The following is a 19978-nucleotide window of genomic DNA, read 5'->3' on the forward strand; positions in this document are numbered from 1 at the left end:
TCAACTCAATCCTTCTTACTCCTTTCCATGGCAAGCTGTGTATAGGGGTTCACCGTTCGACGATGGCTACTTTGAATCCTCTCGGGAAAATGGTCCTCTGCGGCTGTCACTCGCATGGCTAATCGTCTGGAGGCATCACACTGGCCGAAGGCTACATCCCATCCTCGCAGTGAAAACTACGCTCACGCGCTCTGTCACAGCACGGCTAATCACTGGTTGGTTCCCGCTCCTACTGGAATAGAATCCCTTGATTCTTTTGCGTCTGTCACTAACGCCCAGCACTTGCGAGTCTGAAGCACGTCACAGTCATTCATTACCGGAATCATACTCGGAATACCACAGACAAGGTTAGACTTTCCGGATTCCCAGGATCCTACTCAGAATACCACAGACAAGGTGAGACTTTCCGGATCCTCATAAATGCCGCCATCTATCTAGCTTATACCACGAAGATTCTGTTGGGGAATCTAAGAGATACACATTCAAGCTCTGTTGCATGTAGAACGGAAGTGGTTGTCAATCACGTGCGTTCATAAGTGAGAATGATAATGAGCGTCACATAATCATCACATTCATCATGTTCTTGGGTACGAATGAATATCTTGGAATAAGAATAAGAGAGATTTGAATAAAAGAAAATAGAATTGCATTAATACTTGAGGTACAGCAGAGCTCCACACCCTTAATCTATGGTGTGCAGAAACTCCACCGTTGAAAATACATAAGTAAAAGGTTCAGGCATGGCCGAATGGCCAGCCCCCTGAATGTGATCAATAGTCTCCTAAGATGAAGAATAAAACAAAACTGAGACCAAAGATCAAACGTGGTCAAAAGACATCTAATACAATAGTTAAATGTTCTATTTATAATAAACTAGCTCCTAGGGTTTACATGAGTAGGTAATTGATGCATAAATCCACTTCCGGGGCCCACTTGGTGTATGTTTGGGCTGAGCTTGATCAGTTCACGAGCTGAGGCTTCTCTTGGAGTTGAACTCTGAGTTATGACGTATTTTGGGCGTTCAACTCCGGATCATGACGTTTTTCTGGCGTTTAACTCCAGACAGCAGCATGTACTTGGCGTTCAACGCCAAGTTACGTCGTCAATTTCCGAATAAAGTATGGAATATTATATATTGCTGGAAAGCTCTGGATGTCTACTTTCCAACTCCATTGAGAACGCGCTAATTGGAGTTCTGTAGCTCCAGAAAATCCATTTCGAGTGCAGAGAGGTCAGATTCCAACAGCATCAGCAGTCCTTTTGTCAGCCTTCTTCAGAGTTTTGCTCAAGTCCCTCAATTTCAGCCAGAATTTACCTAAAATCACAGAAAAACTCACAAACTCATAGTAAAGTCCAGAAATGTGAATTTAACATAAAAACTAATGAAAACATCCCTAAAAGTAGCTCAAACTTACTAAAAACTACCTAAAAACAATGCCAAAAAGCGTATAAATTATCCGCTCATCACTTATGAGTGTTTGTTTGTAGGATATTCCACAACTAGTAAAGCATATAGGATTTATCATCAAGATGCTAGGATTATTGAGGACTCCATACATGTTACATTTTGTGATACTAACTTGGTGCAAAGCATTTTGGAAGATTGTGATACAGGAAATCAAGCTCAAAAGGACGTTGAAACTGGGCAAAATCAAGAAAATAGAAATTCTGCTCAACCTGACCCAGAAACTGCAGTTGCTAAAAATTCTAGAGACAATTCTATTTTGTCTCATAAATTTGAGGGAGATCCTGAAGCCAGCAGCACCCAAAATCCCTTGGTAACTGAATCTGCCTCCAAGTTCACCAGACCTCGTGAATGGAGATTCTTGAAGAATTATCCAGAGGAATTTGTCATTGGGGACGTCTCTCAAGGGGTTAGAACTTGGTCATCCACTAGAAAGGCAAATGAAGAATCAAACATTGCCCTTCTCTCACAAATAGAGCCTCAAAATGTCAAGGAAGCCCTTAGTGACCCTTCTTGGGTTAAAACAATGGAGGAAGAGCTTCTTGAGTTTGAGAAGAACCAAGTATGGACTTTGGTTCCAAGGCCAAGTGGTAAGAAAGTGACCGGCACCAAGTGGATATTTCGGAACAATTTAGGAGAAGATGATAGCATTGCAAGAAACAAGGCAAGGCTTGTGGCACAAGGATATGACCAAGAAGAAGGAATAGACTTTGATGAATCCTTTACCCCTGTTGCCCGAATGGAATCCATAAGACTTCTCTTAGCCTATGCTGAATTTTGTGGTTTTAAATTATATCAAATGGATGTAAAATGTGCATTTTTAAATGGTGTGATAGATAGAGAAGTGTATGTGGAGCAGCCACCTGGTTTTGAAAATAAAGAGTATTCTGATCATGTTTTCAAAATATCTAAAGCTCTATATGGTTTAAGACAAGCTCCTAGAGCTTGGTACGAGAGACTTAGCTCTTTTCTTTTGAAAAATGGTTTTAAAGAGGCACCACAGACATAACTCTATTTATCAAGAATTCTAATGATTCTTTTATTCTAGTCTAAATATATGTTGATGACATTATTTTTTGGATCAGCAAATGAATCCCTTTGTTCTGAATTTGGAAAACTCATAACAAGTGAATTTGACATGAGTATGATGGGTGAACTTAATTTTTTCCTTGGGCTGCAAATTAAACAATATGAAAATGGTATTTTCATTCATCAAGGGAAGTATGCCAAGGAATTAATTAAGAAATTTGGTATTGAAAATGCCAAACCCATGGGAACTCCCATGCACCCTAATTCTAAATTAGATAAGGGAGAAACTGAGAAAGATGTAGATGAGACTAGGTATAGAGGAATGATTGGTTTTCTTATGTACTTAACATCCTCTAAACCCGACATTGTGCAAAGTGTTGGATTGTGTTCAAGGTTCCAATCCAAACCTAAAGAGTCACATCTTTTAGCAGTTAAAAGGATCATTAGATATGTTCATGGAACATCCAATTTTGGTCTTTGGTGTCCTAAGATTGATGATTTTTCTGTAGTTGGTTATTGTGATGCAGATTTTGCTGGTGATAGAGTTGATAGAAGGAGCACTTCAGGCCTATGTTGTTTCCTTGGAAAGTCCTTAAATGTTTGGTCAAGTAAGAAGCAACCAACAGTGGCCTTATCCACTGCAGAGGCTGAGTATATAGCTGCTTCTTCTTGTTATTCTCAGCTTTTATGGTTAAAAACACAGCTTGCTGATTACAAATTAAATGCTAAAAATATTTCCTTGATGTGTGACAATATGAGTGCCATCAATATTTCTTAAAATCCAGTTTTGCACTCTAGGACTAAGCATATTGAAGTGAAATTTCACTCAATAAGAGAACATGTCCAAAATAGGGATATCAGTATTCAATTTGTTAAATCAGAGGAGTAATTAGCAGATATTTTCACAAAACCATTAGCTGAGGATAGATTCTGCATGCTTAGAACTTGTCTAGGAATTTTGAGTTATGATTCTCTATTTGAAAAATGCTGATGTATTTGCTGGAGCTTTTTGTCTCATAAACAGGTATGAGACAATTCTGGGCAGGTGATGAACGTTTTCTTCAAATCAGCATGTTCTGGGCTTGTTTCAAGTGAAAGTTAATCTGGGCCAACCTCAAAATCAGATCTAGAGTGGTCCAATGTGTTTCCTTAAATCCAACCATCTCTGGGCCCATATATGAATGTTACAATTTTTGTTTGGTTGTTGTGTTTGTTGGGCTGTGTGCTTAATTTTTTTAAAAGGATTTTCATTTAATGTTCTTGATCCAAAAAGATTTTCAGTTTGATTTTATTTTTAAAAAGTTTTCAAAATTTAAAATTAGTTTCCTGTTTTAATTTTTAAATCAAATAAAATCTTTCCTTTATAAGGTCAGGTCTTTTCATGTCATTTCAAAAGGTGATACAGTTGCATGGTTTTGGAAATCCATTTTTGGGTACGGTTACCAACACTCCCTCTCTTCCCTCCATAACTTCTCCTCAAACCCTTCGGTTTCTTCCCACTCACTCTTCTGCTTCTCTTCCCTCAAAAGCCTAAATCTAACCAAATAGGGAAGAAAGTTATTGCTAAAAGAGCACCGCATGAAAAGATCCATAAGCTTCCAGGATATCCTAGACCATCAACTCGCTCTCAAGACCTCACTTTCACTCCCTCACCTTCTCCTCCTACCTCTCCTCCTCGCACTGCTCCCATGGCGCAGACCAAGACCACGCCACGATTTCCAGCCCCTGCCAAGCCGATGCCACCACCTAAGGCAGCGCCAACCAAACCAAGTTCCTTGAAACCTAGTTCATCCAAGGGTAAGCGTCCTGCTGTCGAAGACCCTGTTCCTGAGACAACAAAACCTAAGCCAAGGTCTGTTCCTGTGCGTTCACAAAGAGGTAACCCTTATCTCCCTCTCAAATCTGTTAGAGAACCCGATATTGATCCTTTTGCTCACAAATCACACTTCATGACATCTCACTCAGACTATAACCCCATCGTTTCAAATCTACCATGAACCATGATTTTTATGAGGGAGTTATTCAGTATCATACTCTGTGTCCATCTTTTCTTGTGGATTTACCTACTTTGAAAAAGAAAGGTTTTCCTTTTGTTGAAAATTTAGAATTTTTATACTGGAATCACCTTTTCAAAATAAAAAAAACCTTTGTATCCTCTGTTAGTCAAAGAATTTTATGCAAACATGACTTACCATGAAGGAAGTGTGCACTCTTATGTTAAGGGCAGAGACATTCTTTTAAATAATAAAACTATCAGTGATTCTTTGAAGTACACTGATGTTGGGCCGTGTGCTTATACGTCTGTAAAGTGGGATGAAGGAGTTGGTATCTCTTATCATGATGCCTTGGCTCACATCTGTGAACATGGTTCCTTAATTAATGGCATCACACCCACTCACAAAGCCCTAGGATATGAACGTGCTCAGTTGCACAGAATTGTCAACCACATTTTACTTCCTCAAAGTGGTCCATATCAACGGGTTTCTTACACGGACACACTTGTTCTGTATGCCCTAATCACTAAAACAGAAATCTCTTTTGCCTATTTGATGGCTAGATACATGTTTGATTCTGTGAGAAGTGAGAAAGATAAAGCACTACCTTATGGCATGTTTTTAACTTGCATATTTGAGCATTTTGGTGTTGACCTGTGATGATTAGATTTTTGATGGTTTAGAATTTCACAAATGAAATCTCGTTGAAGTATAGTCTCTAAACCAATCAATAATCCTTTCATACAAAAGATTGTTTGTCACAAGTAACAAACCCCTAATTTTATAAACCGAAGTATTCAAACCTCGGGTCGTTCTCCCTAGGAATTACAATAGAGTGTCTTGTTATTGGTTGTGAGTTATTTTAGGGTTTTCATATGAAGCATGAAAAGTAAATGGCAATGAAAATAAACTAACAACTATAAAAGGCTCTTGGCAAGGTATGAAAATTAGAAGTCCTATCCTAGTTATCCTTCTCAATTGTGATGGGAATTGTTCATTGCTACCACTTAGTTAACCCTTACTAAATAAAGGAAAGTCAAGTGGATGAATTGACTTGAGCCACAAGTCCTAGCCAACTCCCAAGGAAAGACTAGCTTTAGTGCATTCCAAACCAATTAGCAATCTCTCCAATTACCAATCAACAAAGGAATTAGATAACTCAAGTGTCACTAATTACTCTACCTAGACCAAGAGGAACAAAATCTACACTAAAACTAAAAGAGACATTTCAACAAACACATAGAGTGCAATAAAAGTAAACAACATAAATTGCAAGAATTAAAGAGAGATCTAACTACAAAGGCAAGAGATCAACAATAGAAAAGTAAAGAAGAACAATTATTATGAATTACCTCTTATTGAATTGAAAGAAAATGGAAGAAACAAAAGTAGATCTACAATAAAGTATAAGAACAACATAAAGGAGATTGCAATAAAAGAATGGAAGAAGAATGAATGTAATAACAAGGAATTGAGAAGATAGAAGTAGAAGAAGATGAATTAAAATCTAGATCTAAGAACTAAACCTAATCCTAATCCTAATTCTAGAGAGAAGTGAGAGCTTCTCTCTCTAGAAACTACTTCTAACTACTAAACTATGACTAATGGTCAAAAGTATGTTGATTCCTCTTCAATCCTTGGCTTAAATAGCATCAGAAATGAGTTGGATTGGGCCCACAAGGCTTCTAAAATCGCTGGCCACGTTTTGCTTTAAGTGAACCAGGTGGCAGCAACGGCGTGTGCGCGTACTTTGCGCGTGCGCGCCACCATACGTGTAGCAACTATGGCAAATCTTATATCGTTTCGAAGCCCCGGATGTTAGCTTTCCAACCCAACTGGAACCGCATCATTTGGACCTCTGTAGCTCAAGTTATGGTCGTTTAAGTGCGAAGAGGTCGGCTTGACAGCTTTTCGGTTCTTTCATTTTTTCATGAGTTCTCCAACTTTTCATGCTTTCTTTCTTCATTCCCTTGATCCAATCTTTGCCTTCTAAACCTTAAATAACTTAACAAACATATCAAGGCATCTAATGGAATCAAGGTGAATTAAATTTATTTATTTTAAGACCTAAAAAGCATGTTTTCACTCTTAAGCATAATTAAAGGAGAATATACAAAACCATGCTATTTCAATGGATAAATGTGAGTGAAAGGTGATAAAATCCCCTAAAATCGATACAAGATAAACCCTACAAATGGGGTTTGTCAACCTGTCAAATGGGGATTATGAAAACAGACATTCATACCTAAAAGGGGGTGGTTCAGTGAAACAGCAAAAAGTACCAACTCGATCTGAGAGAGTGGTTCTAGATAATAATGATGAAGAGTTCATTCCGGATGACTCTCCTCCTCCTTCCACCGAGGGAACTTCCATCTCTATTGGGAAGCAATCCGCTCTGCTAAATGTTGTCAAGGATGTGGTCCAAGAGTTTGTCTCCCAATCCAATCATATGGTTGCCATGAGCAAGGAACAAAGGAAGCTGGCTAGCAAGCATGAGAATTTTCTCCAAAAATCAAGGGATAGAGTGGCTGTATTTATGAAGTTCATTGAAAATCTGAACCAGGATGAAGATCAGACCACTGAGGATGAAGAAGAAGCTGTCTCGGAGGGGAATGGTTCTGATGCCTAAATTTTGTCTAATAAATACTGCTGCTGCTGTGATCTCATTTTGTCTCATGAATTCTGTTTAGTGTGCTACTATTGAACTGTTTTATCTTGGATGACTGTAATAACTCTAAATACTACTGCTTTGTTAGATTAGTTAGAACTTTGGACTGTGATCTAACCTTTTCTTGCAGGGATTAAGGTGCTGTTTTTTGTTGATCTTACTTATTGTCCGTCCTTGATGACAAAAGGGGGAGTAATAGCAATAGGAATAGGAAATGTTGCTTTTGCTTTTGACAGATGAAGTTTATTGGTATTACTACAGCTACTATTATTTTCGTGTGACTTCTATTTGACTACTGCATTAGAAATTGCTTTCATATGATATCAGTTTGCTCTTGATTAAATCTTGATATTTTGTCTGTATTGCTGACATGATGTGTTGGGCTGATTCTGTGGTGATTATTTGTTCTATATCTCTTAGACAAATAAATCTGTGTAGCTCTTTATTATGTTCTCTTTAAGTACAATGTAAATCAGGAACAAAGAGGAAAGTATAAATCTAGGGGGAGCTATTATTGAAAAGAAAAGGGGGAGCAACACAAAAGCAAGAAACATTAATCAAAGGGAAGTTTTTCAACTTTACTAAATTTTCATTCTTTTTGGTTAATTAAATATGTTTGTCATCAAGGGGGAGATTGTTGAGTTAAGAAATTAACTAAATTAATTAGTAATGACAAACATTATTTTTGGACAAAATAAATAATTAGTGTTGATTAATTATATTTGCATATTACTAATTATTTATTATGTGTTGCAGGCCAAAACTTAGTTTAGCAGCCCAAAATTGAAATGAAGATAACATAGCAAGGCTGGTGGGTCAATGAATAAACGAAGCCCATAAGGAAACAAGGCTGAAAAAATCAAAACGGGCAAAAAGAAGTGATCCGATCCAAGCCTGATTTGATTTCACCAAATCCCTCCAACTTGCTCCCAAAAGCAACGTTCTTCTCATCTCTGTCCCAGTCAAATCACTGAACTTAGAAAAAGTAAGAAAGAGAGCTTAGTCCCTAAGCTAGTCATGAAAGAAGAAGGAAAGAGAAGGTTAAGCAAAGAAGGGTGAGGTCTAATCAACCATATCAAGAAAAGATCAGAAAGCTCAAGGTAATCCATTTCCTCTTACATGCAATACACTTTCTTCTTTTCATCTTCAACCCTTTGTATCTCCGTTTTGAGCTATATGAAAAAAAGGATTTATGTTCCTCTCTGTTATATATCCAAGGTCTCAAACATATCTTGGGGACCAAGTTGGTTTTCAAGGGTTCAGATTAAGTTGACCACTAAAAGACTTTTGTGGTTGCTGCTTTATGGCTTTCGGCCAAGATAAAGGAGTCAGAAGCAAAGTTTCCACTCTAAGGTTTAAGGAAGAAAAAAAAGTGAATCTGTAGGTTGGTGAAGCTCAAGGCTCAAGGTGTTGACCTTGGAAGAATAACCAAGGAACATGCAATGAGATAAAAAGAAGCTTACTGTTCATTCAGAAAGCAAGGAGAGATAACCATAGTATTGAGGTTTTGTTCTGAGAAGTGTTCTTTGAGAAAGTTCATCTAACTAGACAGTGTAACCTAATCAAAGGTGCATTCCACCAGTATGAAGAACTTAATCAGAGGCTTGCTAATCTGGTTTGTGCATAGCACAAAGGCTGTTGATGAAGTCAATCTTCTCCATGTTTTACTGATTGTAATGTGCTTTTCCATGATTATCTTTCTGTAATTTCTTGTGAGAAAAGGCATTGTGAGAAAGCTCAAGTAAAAGCCATGAGTGGAAAAAGGTTGAGTGATACACTTGAGAGAAACGCCTAGAGTTATTTTTCTGATTTCTTTAGGTTGGTTAAGTGTCTTATATCTTGTACCTGTTAGGTATCCCTTTCTTAGTTGGGTTAGCACTAAGAGTGAATAGTTAGGTGTTAGCATAGGCAATGTCAAGTTAGGTTAGAACTTGAGTGTGAAATTGGTGTATGTAATACTTTTAACTATACTGAAAATTCCTCCATTGTTGTGGAGGAGACTGGACGTAGGTTGCATAGCACAAGGCAACCGAACCAGGATATATGCTGGTGTTAGCTCTTCTCTTCTCTGCTGTATTCTGTTTTCTGATATTCATGAGATAAAAATAAATTGTCTCATAAATTTCTGCTGCTAAGTACAAACAGAATCAGAATTGAAAGTTTGATTTAAAAGGTCATAACAGCAACTTAAAAGAAAGGCATAGATTCAACCCCCTTCTCTAAGCCTACCACAACCTTCACATATTATAAATAGATTTTAAATTTATTTATTTTTAAAAAAGACATAAGTTATTTATATTAGAGTTATACAAAATTGCATTTTTATTTTTTTTTTTCATTTTTTATTTGCATTATTGGTTACACTTTGTCTTTTCTTGTGATTTTTTTGTTTGTAAATAATTAAAAAAATAAATGAATGAGAATGAAAAACATATAAAAATGTTATATTAAATTAAAGAAATTTTTGACAATTAGTATGAGAGATTAAGAAATGAAGGGTAATAAGAGTCTTAATATATATATAAGTTGTAGAATTTGAATATTTGTAAATGAAATTTTTTATAATTATTATTATTATGACACTTTTAATGTATGTTTATTGCATTTAATTAGTACTTGATGTTTTAATTGAATAATAATAGATAAGAGTTTTTTGTTTTAATTTTTTTAAAATATTTTACTAAATAGTGGTTGGTTGATTTCATCTTTTGCCAAGTCATTAGAATTGCTAATGTGGCATCATTAGAAAAGAAGAGATGACTTAAACTCATTGTGGAGAGAGTTGGTATCAGCTTTTATATATTACTAGAATGAGACCTGCGCGATGCGTGTGACGATAAATTAATGATAGTATATAATAAATATTAAAAATTGTTATGTTTTGTAGAAATAAATTAAATATGTGTAAATTGAAGTTAAATTTAAAAGGTGTTTTATTTTAAATAATTTGTAGTACAAAAGATTTGGATGTTGGAGTTATACAAAGTGACATTTTTATTTGGTGGTTTGATTTTTGCATTTGTTTTAGTTGATGGACTTAGTCATCTTATGTGGTGCTCGTCCTCCTTTTTTTTTGTTGGTTGTTAGAGTTGCTGCTTTCTTCTTTTTGTCGTAGATTCTTGTGAAGACATGTTCTTTATGAATTGTTGAGTTTGATGCTCTTTCTATTGTGTTATTTGGTTCCATCTTTGTATGTATGTTCTTCTTCCGAAGATGTGTCTTGAATTTGTATGGTTTTCTTTCTCCTTAATCTCTTGATGGGGTGGTTCTTCAATGTCATTATTTTTCTGAAATGTCATTAGATTTGAAACAGTTGTGCCCAATAAGTTTTTTGCGTCGCCATTAAATAGTACAAAAGTTGTTGTAACACTTTGATCTGAAACCTTTAATTGAATTCTGAACCTAAAATAAGTATTGGGTTAGCAACTAATAATTTGATAGATGAGATTATAAAAAGTATATAGAGTTACCTTATTGTTGGATATTGTGGTGTTTGATTACATGTGCCACAAATGTAGTTGTTTCTTTTTTTTATATGCTTTTTTCTGACACTTTTTACATTTAACATAGCTTCATCCTAATTTGTCATGAATTTAGTTTATAGTTGCTAAAATTGTGAAGATCTTTTCCTATTCCAATATTCAATTTATGTTGTGATTCTCATTGCATGGTCATTAGATCTTGGATAGTTATTCGATTTCTAATCGTTCTGCTTTGTAAGAATGATGCTCTATTGAGTAAGTTTGAAATGTGCAGTCCGAAAATAAATTTTTTGTGCTAAATTTGATGTTATGTGAAGGCATAGTAATAAGAGACTTATATATGTAGTTTAAATGGTATAGAATTTAAATACTTATAATGTAAAATTTATTATGATTAATAATATTATTATGAAATTTGTAATATGGATATTTATTACCTTTAGTGAGTTATTTATAAAAATTAATAAATTAATTGTTACGGTTATAAATTTATTGTGTTGTTTATAATGATAAGATATAATAAATATATAAATATAAATTCAATGTATTTGTAGGTTAGAAATTTATTGGATTCTATTTTTTTGTTTTTTATTTGTATATTTTATTTTTTTGCTAATTTGGAAATAATAGTTGATTTGACAATAATTGAGTGATTGATTTTAAAGTTGTGCCAAGTAAAAAATATTACTGACATGACATTAATAAAATAAAAGAAATATCTCAAAAGTAATGTGATGCATGTTTATGTATCTACTTTAATATATTAAAAATAGATTCTTTTGAAACTGTGGGTTTATGTTCTTATTAAACTTCATGCCTTACTATTTATGACAATGAACGACGCAAAAAGCAGTGTTGAAAGAAATAATTTTTTTCTTTTTCAGTGAAAATAAAAAAGAAACGTATTTTCAAAAAGTAATTGTGTTATTTGATTAGTAGCTAAGATTGTGCATATACTTCAGTAATATGAGATTGTCGGAAACTTGCACAGAAGGTGTTTGTGAATTTGACCAGATGGCGACACGGAAGGAGAGAAAGTATTACATGCTTGGTGGGAAAGGGAGTGTGGGAAAAACAAGTTGTGCCACTTCCCTTGCAGTTTTCCATATTGGTGTTTTACTAACGGTTTGTTTCATTCTTCATGTCCCCTTATTTTATCCTTCGTTAGTCATGGTTCCTTCACTCTCACGAGTTGTTCTTGCTGAACTTTGTGAAAACTTCCTCGTTATTGAAGCATGGATATGGAATGTATAACAATACAATCCAAGCAATTGACAAATGTTACTCAACATTTACCAGAGCACGCAGAATAGCTAACGTTACCACTTGCAACAAAGCCAACACAGCAGTAAAGGGAGGCATAGCAGTAGAGGTCAATCGGCAAAATAGAGCAACAATGCTTATGAGTTATGTAAAAAGTTTAATATCTCGTATTCATAGAAAAATTTTCTATTTGTGAAAGTCGTAATCCTCCAAAGATGTTGGTGGACGAAATTGTGATCACTATTCTTTTGTATTTGTATGAAATCATTATTGTGGCACCAGTTGTTATCACAACTCCGTTCAACTAACCAGTAAGTGTACTGGGTCGTCCAAGTAATAAACCTTACGTGAGTAAGGGTCGATCCCACAGAGATTGTTGGTATGAAGCAAGCTATGGTCACCTTGCAAATCTCAGTTAGGCAGATTAAATTGGTTTATGGATTCGAAAATAAAAATAAGAAAATAGATTAATAAACGGGATAGAAGACTTATGCAGATTCATTGGTAGGAATTTCAGATAAGCGAATGGAGATGCTGTATGCTCAAGGACGCCTGCTCTCCTACTGCTTCTACTCAATCCTTCTTACTCCTTTCCATGGCAAGCTTTGTATAGGGGTTCACCATCAGCGGTGGCTACTTTCAATCCTCTCGGGAAAATGATCCTATGCGGCTGTCACTCGCACGGCTAATCGTCTGGAGGCATCACCCATGGTTGATGGCTACATCCCATCCTTGCAGTGAAAACTAATGCTCACGCACTCTGTCACAGTACGGCTAATCACTGGTTGGTTCCCGCTCCTACTGGAATAGAATCCCTTGATTCTTTTGCGTCTGTCACTAACGCCCAGCACTTGCAAGTTTGAAGCACGTCACAGTCATCCATTACCGGAATCCTACTCGGAATACCACAGACAAGGTTAGACTTTCCGGATTCCCAGGATCCTACTCGAAATACCACAGACAAGGTGAGACTTTCCGGATCCTCATAAATGCCGCCATCTATCTAGCTTATACCACGAAGATTCTGTTGGGGAATCTAAGAGATACGCATTCAAGCTCTGTTGCATGTAGAACGGAAGTGGTTGTCAATCACGCGCGTTCATAAGTGAGAATGATAATGAGGGTTACTTATCATCACATTCATCATGTTCTTGGGTACGAATGAATATCTTGGAATAAGAATAAGAGAGATTTGAATAAAAGATAATAGAATTACATTAATACTTGAGGTACAGCAGAGCTCCACACCCTTAATCTATGGTGTGCAGAAACTCCACCGTTGAAAATACATAAGTAAAAGAGGTTCAGGCATGGCCGAATGGCCAGCCCCCATAACGTGATCAATGATCTCTTAGGATGAAGAATAAAACAAAACTGAGACCAAAGATGTCTAATACAATAGATAAATGTCCTATATATACTAGACTAGCTCCTAGGATTTACATGAGTAAGTAATTGATGCATAAATCCACTTCCGGGGCCCACTTGGTGTATGCTTGGGCTGAGCTTGATCAATCCACGAGCTGAGGCTTTTCTTGGAGTTGAACTCCGAGTTATGACGTGTTTTGGGCGTTCAACTCCGGATCATGACGTTTTTCTGGCGTTTAACTCCAGACAGCAGCATGAACTTGGCGTTCAACGCCAAGTTACGTCGTCATTCTTCGAATAAAGTATGGATTATTATATATTGCTGGAAAGCCCTGGATGTCTACTTTCCAACGCCGTTGAGAGCGCGCCAATTGGAGTTCTGTAGCTCCAAAAAATCCATTTCGAGTGCAGGGAGGTCAGATTCCAACAGTATCAGCAGTCCTTTTGTCAGCCTTCTTCAGAGTTTTGCTCAATTCCCTCAATTTCAGTCAGAATTTACCTGAAATCACAAAAAAACACACAAACTCATAGTAAAGTCCAGAAATGTGAATTTAACATAAAAACTAATGAAAAAATCCCAAAAAGTAGCTCAAACTTACTAAAAAGTATATAAAAACAATGCCAAAAAGCGTATAAATTATCCGCTCATCAGATGTCAAGATTCAATATAACTCAAACGAACTACATAAAAATCTCGTAAGAAAAAATATTGGCAGTAACAAACAAGTCTTAGTTTAATATTTCAGAAACGACACTACCGAATCTAGAGAAATATCATGATAATTGAGATATATGATAAAATAATTCACTACATAAACATCCGAACAAATATATTGCCATTATTATTAGTAATAAAAAATTATTAAAGAAAACCTAATTTGCCTTGTTGATATCCTCGAAGAGAACATGCTCAACACTCAACAGGTTGTAGAACCTCAACCATAGCAAGAAGAATAATCAGACTATCAGTAAGTGGGAGATTAGTGTGCATTAAAGTCGAAAATGACACGAGCAACCCATAAAGTACGAAAAATATACGCACATAATAATAATAATAATAAATCAGATACAATGTTCAACTGAAAGGTAAAGCACAGATTATATACATATATGTGCATAATGTATATATAAAAACATGCACCCTATCCCAAAGTCGTTTAAGTTGACCTTTTGCCATGCAAAGTAACAAGCTTCTAAACACACGTGTTCTTTCTCTTTTTCTTTTTTTTTTCTTTTTTATATTAGTAAATGACTCCAATCACATAGGAAGCTGCAGATCACATAATCTTCAAAGTTTAATTGGGGAGATGATTGAAAGTGCCAGTACTCAATCATAGCTTTTATCAACTTTGAGACATAACTTTATTACTCCTTCAATTGAATGAGTTCCTTGATAAACAAAATAAATTAAACAAAATCAGAATTGTGTGTGGGAGGTCAAACTAAATTGATCTCTATTCTACTCAATTTTATTCCTGAAAACAAGGATAAGTAATACGAACTTCTCCTGATATTAAGCAATATTACATATAGAACTCCTCAATGTGTAAAAACATACACTAACCTCTCTGGAGGACTAAGTGATATTACACTCACTACCCTTCATTTTTGAATAAAGTACATTTTGTATCCTAAAGTTTGCTAAAAATTTTAAAAATACCCTTAACTTTGATTTTGTTTCAATTTTATCTTAAAAGTTTTAAATTTGGAATTTTGGATCAAATATACCTTTAGCGCCTAATTTTTTAAAAAAATTTATGATCAATTCAACAATAATTTCAGAAGAACAACCTTCAACACAAGCAAATCATACATAATTGTCATGCATTATTGCTAGATTGATTCTAAACATAGTAAAATTTAGCTGTCAAAAGTATATTTAATACAAATCAAAAACTTCTAGGACAAAATTGAAACAAAATAAAACTTAAGAATATTTTTTAAACTTTTAACAAATTTCAATGACAAAAAATATACTTTACCTTTTTATTTTTTGATAAACGTGGCTCTGATGATATGCGAAATTGGCATATCCTATAAACATAACATTAAGGGATGCTAATGTAAATATGACAAATCAGCAATGCCAAGTGTAATATCAGATAACCTCAAGAGAGGCTAGTGTAATTTACCCTAAAAACAATTATGTCCGATACCTTGCTGTTTTCCAAAACATCACAATTATCACCAAAACCCCACAAATGGCTATGATTTTCAGGATTCTTGATAGATTTCTGACTAATGATTCCCCTCCCCATTTCTTGTTCAAATCCTGCAACAACTCAAAATGTTCATATATAGCTAATAGAGCCTCATCAAGAAGGGAACTTATTAATACATCAATTCTCTGTTCTTTTTGCTCTCCCTTAAAAAATGTTGCAATGTCTAAAACAATGTGATTCTGCTGATAATCTGACCCATCATAACTCAATCTTAACACATTTTGAATTGATGCATTAGGATTCTTCTCGAGTTTTTGCAGCGCACTATCCCATTCAGTTTCACTCTTGGAATGAAGAAAAGAACCCAATACTTTTAAATTTAACGGGACACCTTTGCAATAGGTAACTGCTTTCCATGATAGCTCTTGGTATCCCGTTTTTGGATAATTTTGATTGAATGCATTCAAGCTAAACAGAGTAAGGGAATCTTGAAAATCTAACACCTCCATCTTATAAATTTTTTCAACTCTTTTTTCCAGCACACTCTTGTTCCTTGTAATTACAATTATTCTACTTCCTGCACCATAGCATTGAAGGTCTCCAACTAGGTATTCTAATTGCTTTGAACTACCCACATCATCAAGAACTATGAAACTTCTTTGTCTGCAGAGACAGCACTTTGCAGAATTTGTATCTGCCATGCTATTTGGGAAGTCTTTTCCTTCTAACAACTTGGAGTGAAGTTGATTACACAACTCATCTATCTCCTGCCCATACTTTTCCAATCTTTCCAGAACACCTTCTAAGAAACAGGAACCTTCATACCGATAAGAATGTTTCTCAAATAATTTCTTCACTACAGTCGTCTTGCCTATTCCTGCCATCCCACAAATCCCGATTATTCCAGTTTGTTCATCAGGAACCGAACTTAATAACAATTCTAACTTTTCAAGATTTTTATTAATACCAACTACACCCTTGATATCCTTAGGCAGGCAAGGATTATTCAGCTTTCGCAAAACATCCTTGACAATCTTTTCAACAAGTTCAAAGTCGTCCCTACAATATGAATACAACAAATGTAAGGAGCAGACAAGATTTACTGCATCATATGATCAGAAATTAAAATTGACTAAAGAAGTCAAATAGTTATTTCCTATTACAAAATCGATCATCTAAACAGCTATTTCTTAATTAAAAACAAAGGATTTACCCATCTTATCCTAAAGGTACATTTTACTAGCATAATGATAAAAAACATTTATATAATTTTTGTCCGTAACTTCGCTATTTTCTTCAAAAATAGCCAAACGTTTAATTTCATTAATTTTGTCCTAACCCTTTTTATTCATTCAATTTTGGCCTAATGCTTTCAATTTGGGTTAAAAGTTAAAACTCTCATGAATGTTTATTTTAGACAGTTAAACTTAAAATTTTTTTAATAAAATCACAAACATATATTTATCCAAATTTTTTCCAAATATTGTAATGCATTGAAGACGTAAATAAAAACTATACTTCCAACAATTTTTCAAAAATGTTTGCTTTTATGCTGCTCTTAAAATGTAAATCTAGAGAGAACCCAAAATAAATTCATCCTTACCTACAAGAGCAGGAATCCCAGCCTTCTAAATCCGCAACTTTGGCGAGAGCATCCATCCATTTCAGAAGATCGTTAATGTTACTCTGCAAGTGAGACTTGAATTTTTCATTGAAACTTACTAGCTGCTTTCGTACATCAGATGGATCCACACCATAAAACACAGGTATAACTTTCCTCCCGCACTCCATTATTTTCAATAACTCATCGACGCACCAACTTGAGGTAACAACATTCTCTGACAAGATCGCAATAGATATAGACGAATTGTCAATAGCTCTTGTAAGAGAATCCGAGATGCAATCCCCTTTGTGAAGCTCATCACCAATGAAGGTTTTTATATGTTTTTGATTCAGAGCTTTGACAAGATGGGAAGTGAATCCGGTAAGAGTGTCCTTCCCTCTACAGCTGATAAACACATCATGCTTCCAAAGATTCGAAGATAGCCCATTAGAGTCTGGCTTAACCGAATCGAGAGGTTTGTTAGGGTTTGGGAAGAGGAATAGTCTCATGCGGGGGAGTCTAGGAGAATCGCGGTAGAGTTGATCGAACACGAGCATCATGTTGTGGAGGTCTCTGTCGTTGGTGACGGAGACTAGAGCATTGAGGTCATCGCTGCCGGGGACTTGGTATTTGAAGAAGTAATCGCCGTTGCAGGCGCCGTCAAAGAGGCTGGAGATTTCGGCAACCATGGCTGTGAAGTCAATTCTACAGTCAACATAAAGAAGTTTATTGGTGCCACCGACGTAGGCGAGCTTGTTGTTGCGGCCGCGGGGATTGATCTCGCCGCCGTAGCTGCAGAGGAACTTTGCTTCGTCGATCTCCATGACACTGAAAGTATTATTATTGTGTTATTTGGTTTTGAGTTTGAAATTCACATATGCGGCAGCAATTTCAGTAATTGAAATACTCCTTGTCAGAGCGCTTGACCTGAAACTGCAAGATAAGTTCGAGGAAACATGGAGGAAGGCTCCACATTTGGATTTTTGATATTTTTAAAGTGAAATTACTGCTTTCGCGGAAGATGCAAAGTAATTGTGTTGAAAGTTGAAGCTTGACAGAGCATGTGGGACGCACTGAAACTACCTTACGTGCTTACCATTACTGCGTCAACCGTTCATTGGATTCATTTTGGTCCGTGCTTCTTGCATTATTATTTGGGTAAGTTATATTTTTTTGTCTTTGCAATTTTAGAAAAGATTTTAAAATATTCTTAATTTTTATTTTGTTTTAATTTTATTTTAAAGTTTTGAATTTGTATTAAATATATTATTGACGGTTAAATTTTTAAAAAATTTAAGATTAGTCTAACAATAATTTATGAAAATTATGCTTAATTTGTTTGTGTTGAGGGGTTGTTCTTATAAAATTGTTGTTGGATCGATTTTAAATTTTTTAAAAATTAGCTGTTAGGGGTATATTTGATACAAATCGAAAATTTTTGGGATAAAATTAAAACAAAATAAAATTTATCTACTTAATATACTAAAACTGGGTTTTCCCCCAACTAATGAAGGTGAGGTGTCACTTTCTCGTGAACCCATTTTCTCTCCAAAATGAATGCATTTAATGAATAATGCATAATTATACTAATTTAGAAAAATATCTTTATTTTAATTATATAAAATCAATATTTAATGTATTATTAAGCTACTTATCAATTATTAATCAAAAATATTTTTAATTATTTTAATGAATAATGCATAATTATACTAATTTAGGAAAATATCTTTATTATAATTATATAAAATCAATATTTAATGCATCATTAAACTAATTATCAATCGAAAATATTTTTAAATATTTTAATTATATTATTTTAATTATATTCATATCCTTCTAATTCTTATTCATTATCTAATAATTTTATTAGTGGCAAGTTGTTAACCCATTTATATTGATAATAATAATAATAATTTTATTAGGATAAATATCAAATTCTATTCCTAATATAAAAATATAAAATTTAATTCCTTCCATTTTAATTTTACCACTATAAACGACCATGTATGCTAGAAAAAAATATCATTCGTTTACCAATTACTCTTTTATTTGATAGCCTTTACAACAATTTTTTTTCTTCCTATGAGGCGTCGTTGCAAAAAGACAACTATTGTGGACACAAACTACCACACTCTCTAACTTTCGTGCTCATCATTCGGAGCTATATAAGATATGTTATCTATGAAATATTTATAGACCATGGTGTTATCATGTATGCATAAATAAAAAATATTTTGTATTTAAATTTAAGTCATTTACCTGGTTGTGGTATATTGTAGTATGAAATTACTTTCAATATGTGTTGTGTAATGATATTATGTTCTAATTTAAGCTTTTACTTTAGAACTGTATTATGATTTTATCTCGTCATTTTTTCTTAGATATCAAGTTGACGTATTTTTATTTATTATTATTATTATTATTATTATTGAAACGGATGTGATATGAAAGTATCAAAAAAAACACTCACATTCAATTTATTTTATTGTAGTCTTCTATCTATTCTATTTATTTTTATTTTCTTTTTATTCATTTTATTTTCTTTTTAAATGTTATATAATTTATTATAATTTATACCAATTTACTTTTATTTAATATGCTAAAACTGGATTTTTTTCCAACTAATGAAAGTGAGGTGTCACTTTCTCGTGAACCCATTTTCCTTCCAAAATGATTACACTATTTCTCTCTTTTAAATTTATTTTTAAAAATGATCTCTAATTGATATAATTATATTATAATTAGTATGTAATGAATGATACATAATTATACTAATTTAAGATAATCTCTTTATTATAATTATACTAATCTCTTTTAAATTTATTTCAAAAAATTATCTTAATTATAATTATATAACAATATTATACTTAGCATTTAATGAATAATTCATAATTATACTAATTTAAAAAAATATCTCTATTATAATTATATAAAATCAATAATT

At 34.2% G+C, this 19978-nt stretch overlaps 1 protein-coding gene across 1 annotated transcript; it reads right to left on the reverse strand.

The window, feature by feature from the left end:
- Window positions 1-15412: 15412 nt before the first annotated feature.
- Window positions 15413-17858, reverse strand: LOC112710848 (disease resistance protein RPV1-like). Its single transcript, XM_025763279.3, has 2 exons — window positions 17035-17858; window positions 15413-16490 (listed from the first exon to the last, which is right to left on the reverse strand). The coding sequence occupies exons 1-2, from the start codon at window positions 17856-17858 to the stop codon at window positions 15413-15415; spliced, it is 1902 nt and encodes a 633-aa protein (XP_025619064.1).
- Window positions 17859-19978: the final 2120 nt, after the last annotated feature.

This window comes from Arachis hypogaea, chromosome 9 (assembly GCF_003086295.3).
Source record: "Arachis hypogaea cultivar Tifrunner chromosome 9, arahy.Tifrunner.gnm2.J5K5, whole genome shotgun sequence".
NCBI lineage: Eukaryota > Viridiplantae > Streptophyta > Magnoliopsida > Fabales > Fabaceae > Arachis > Arachis hypogaea.

Coding starts and splice junctions, on each gene's coding strand:
- LOC112710848 (XM_025763279.3), bottom strand. CDS start 17,858: ATGGAGATCGACGAAGCAAAGTTCCTCTGCAGCTACGGCGGCGAGATC. Junction 16,491..17,034: donor TGGGATTCCTGCTCTTGTAG/GTAAGGATGAAT, acceptor TTCATATTGTAG/GGACGACTTTGAACTTGTTG.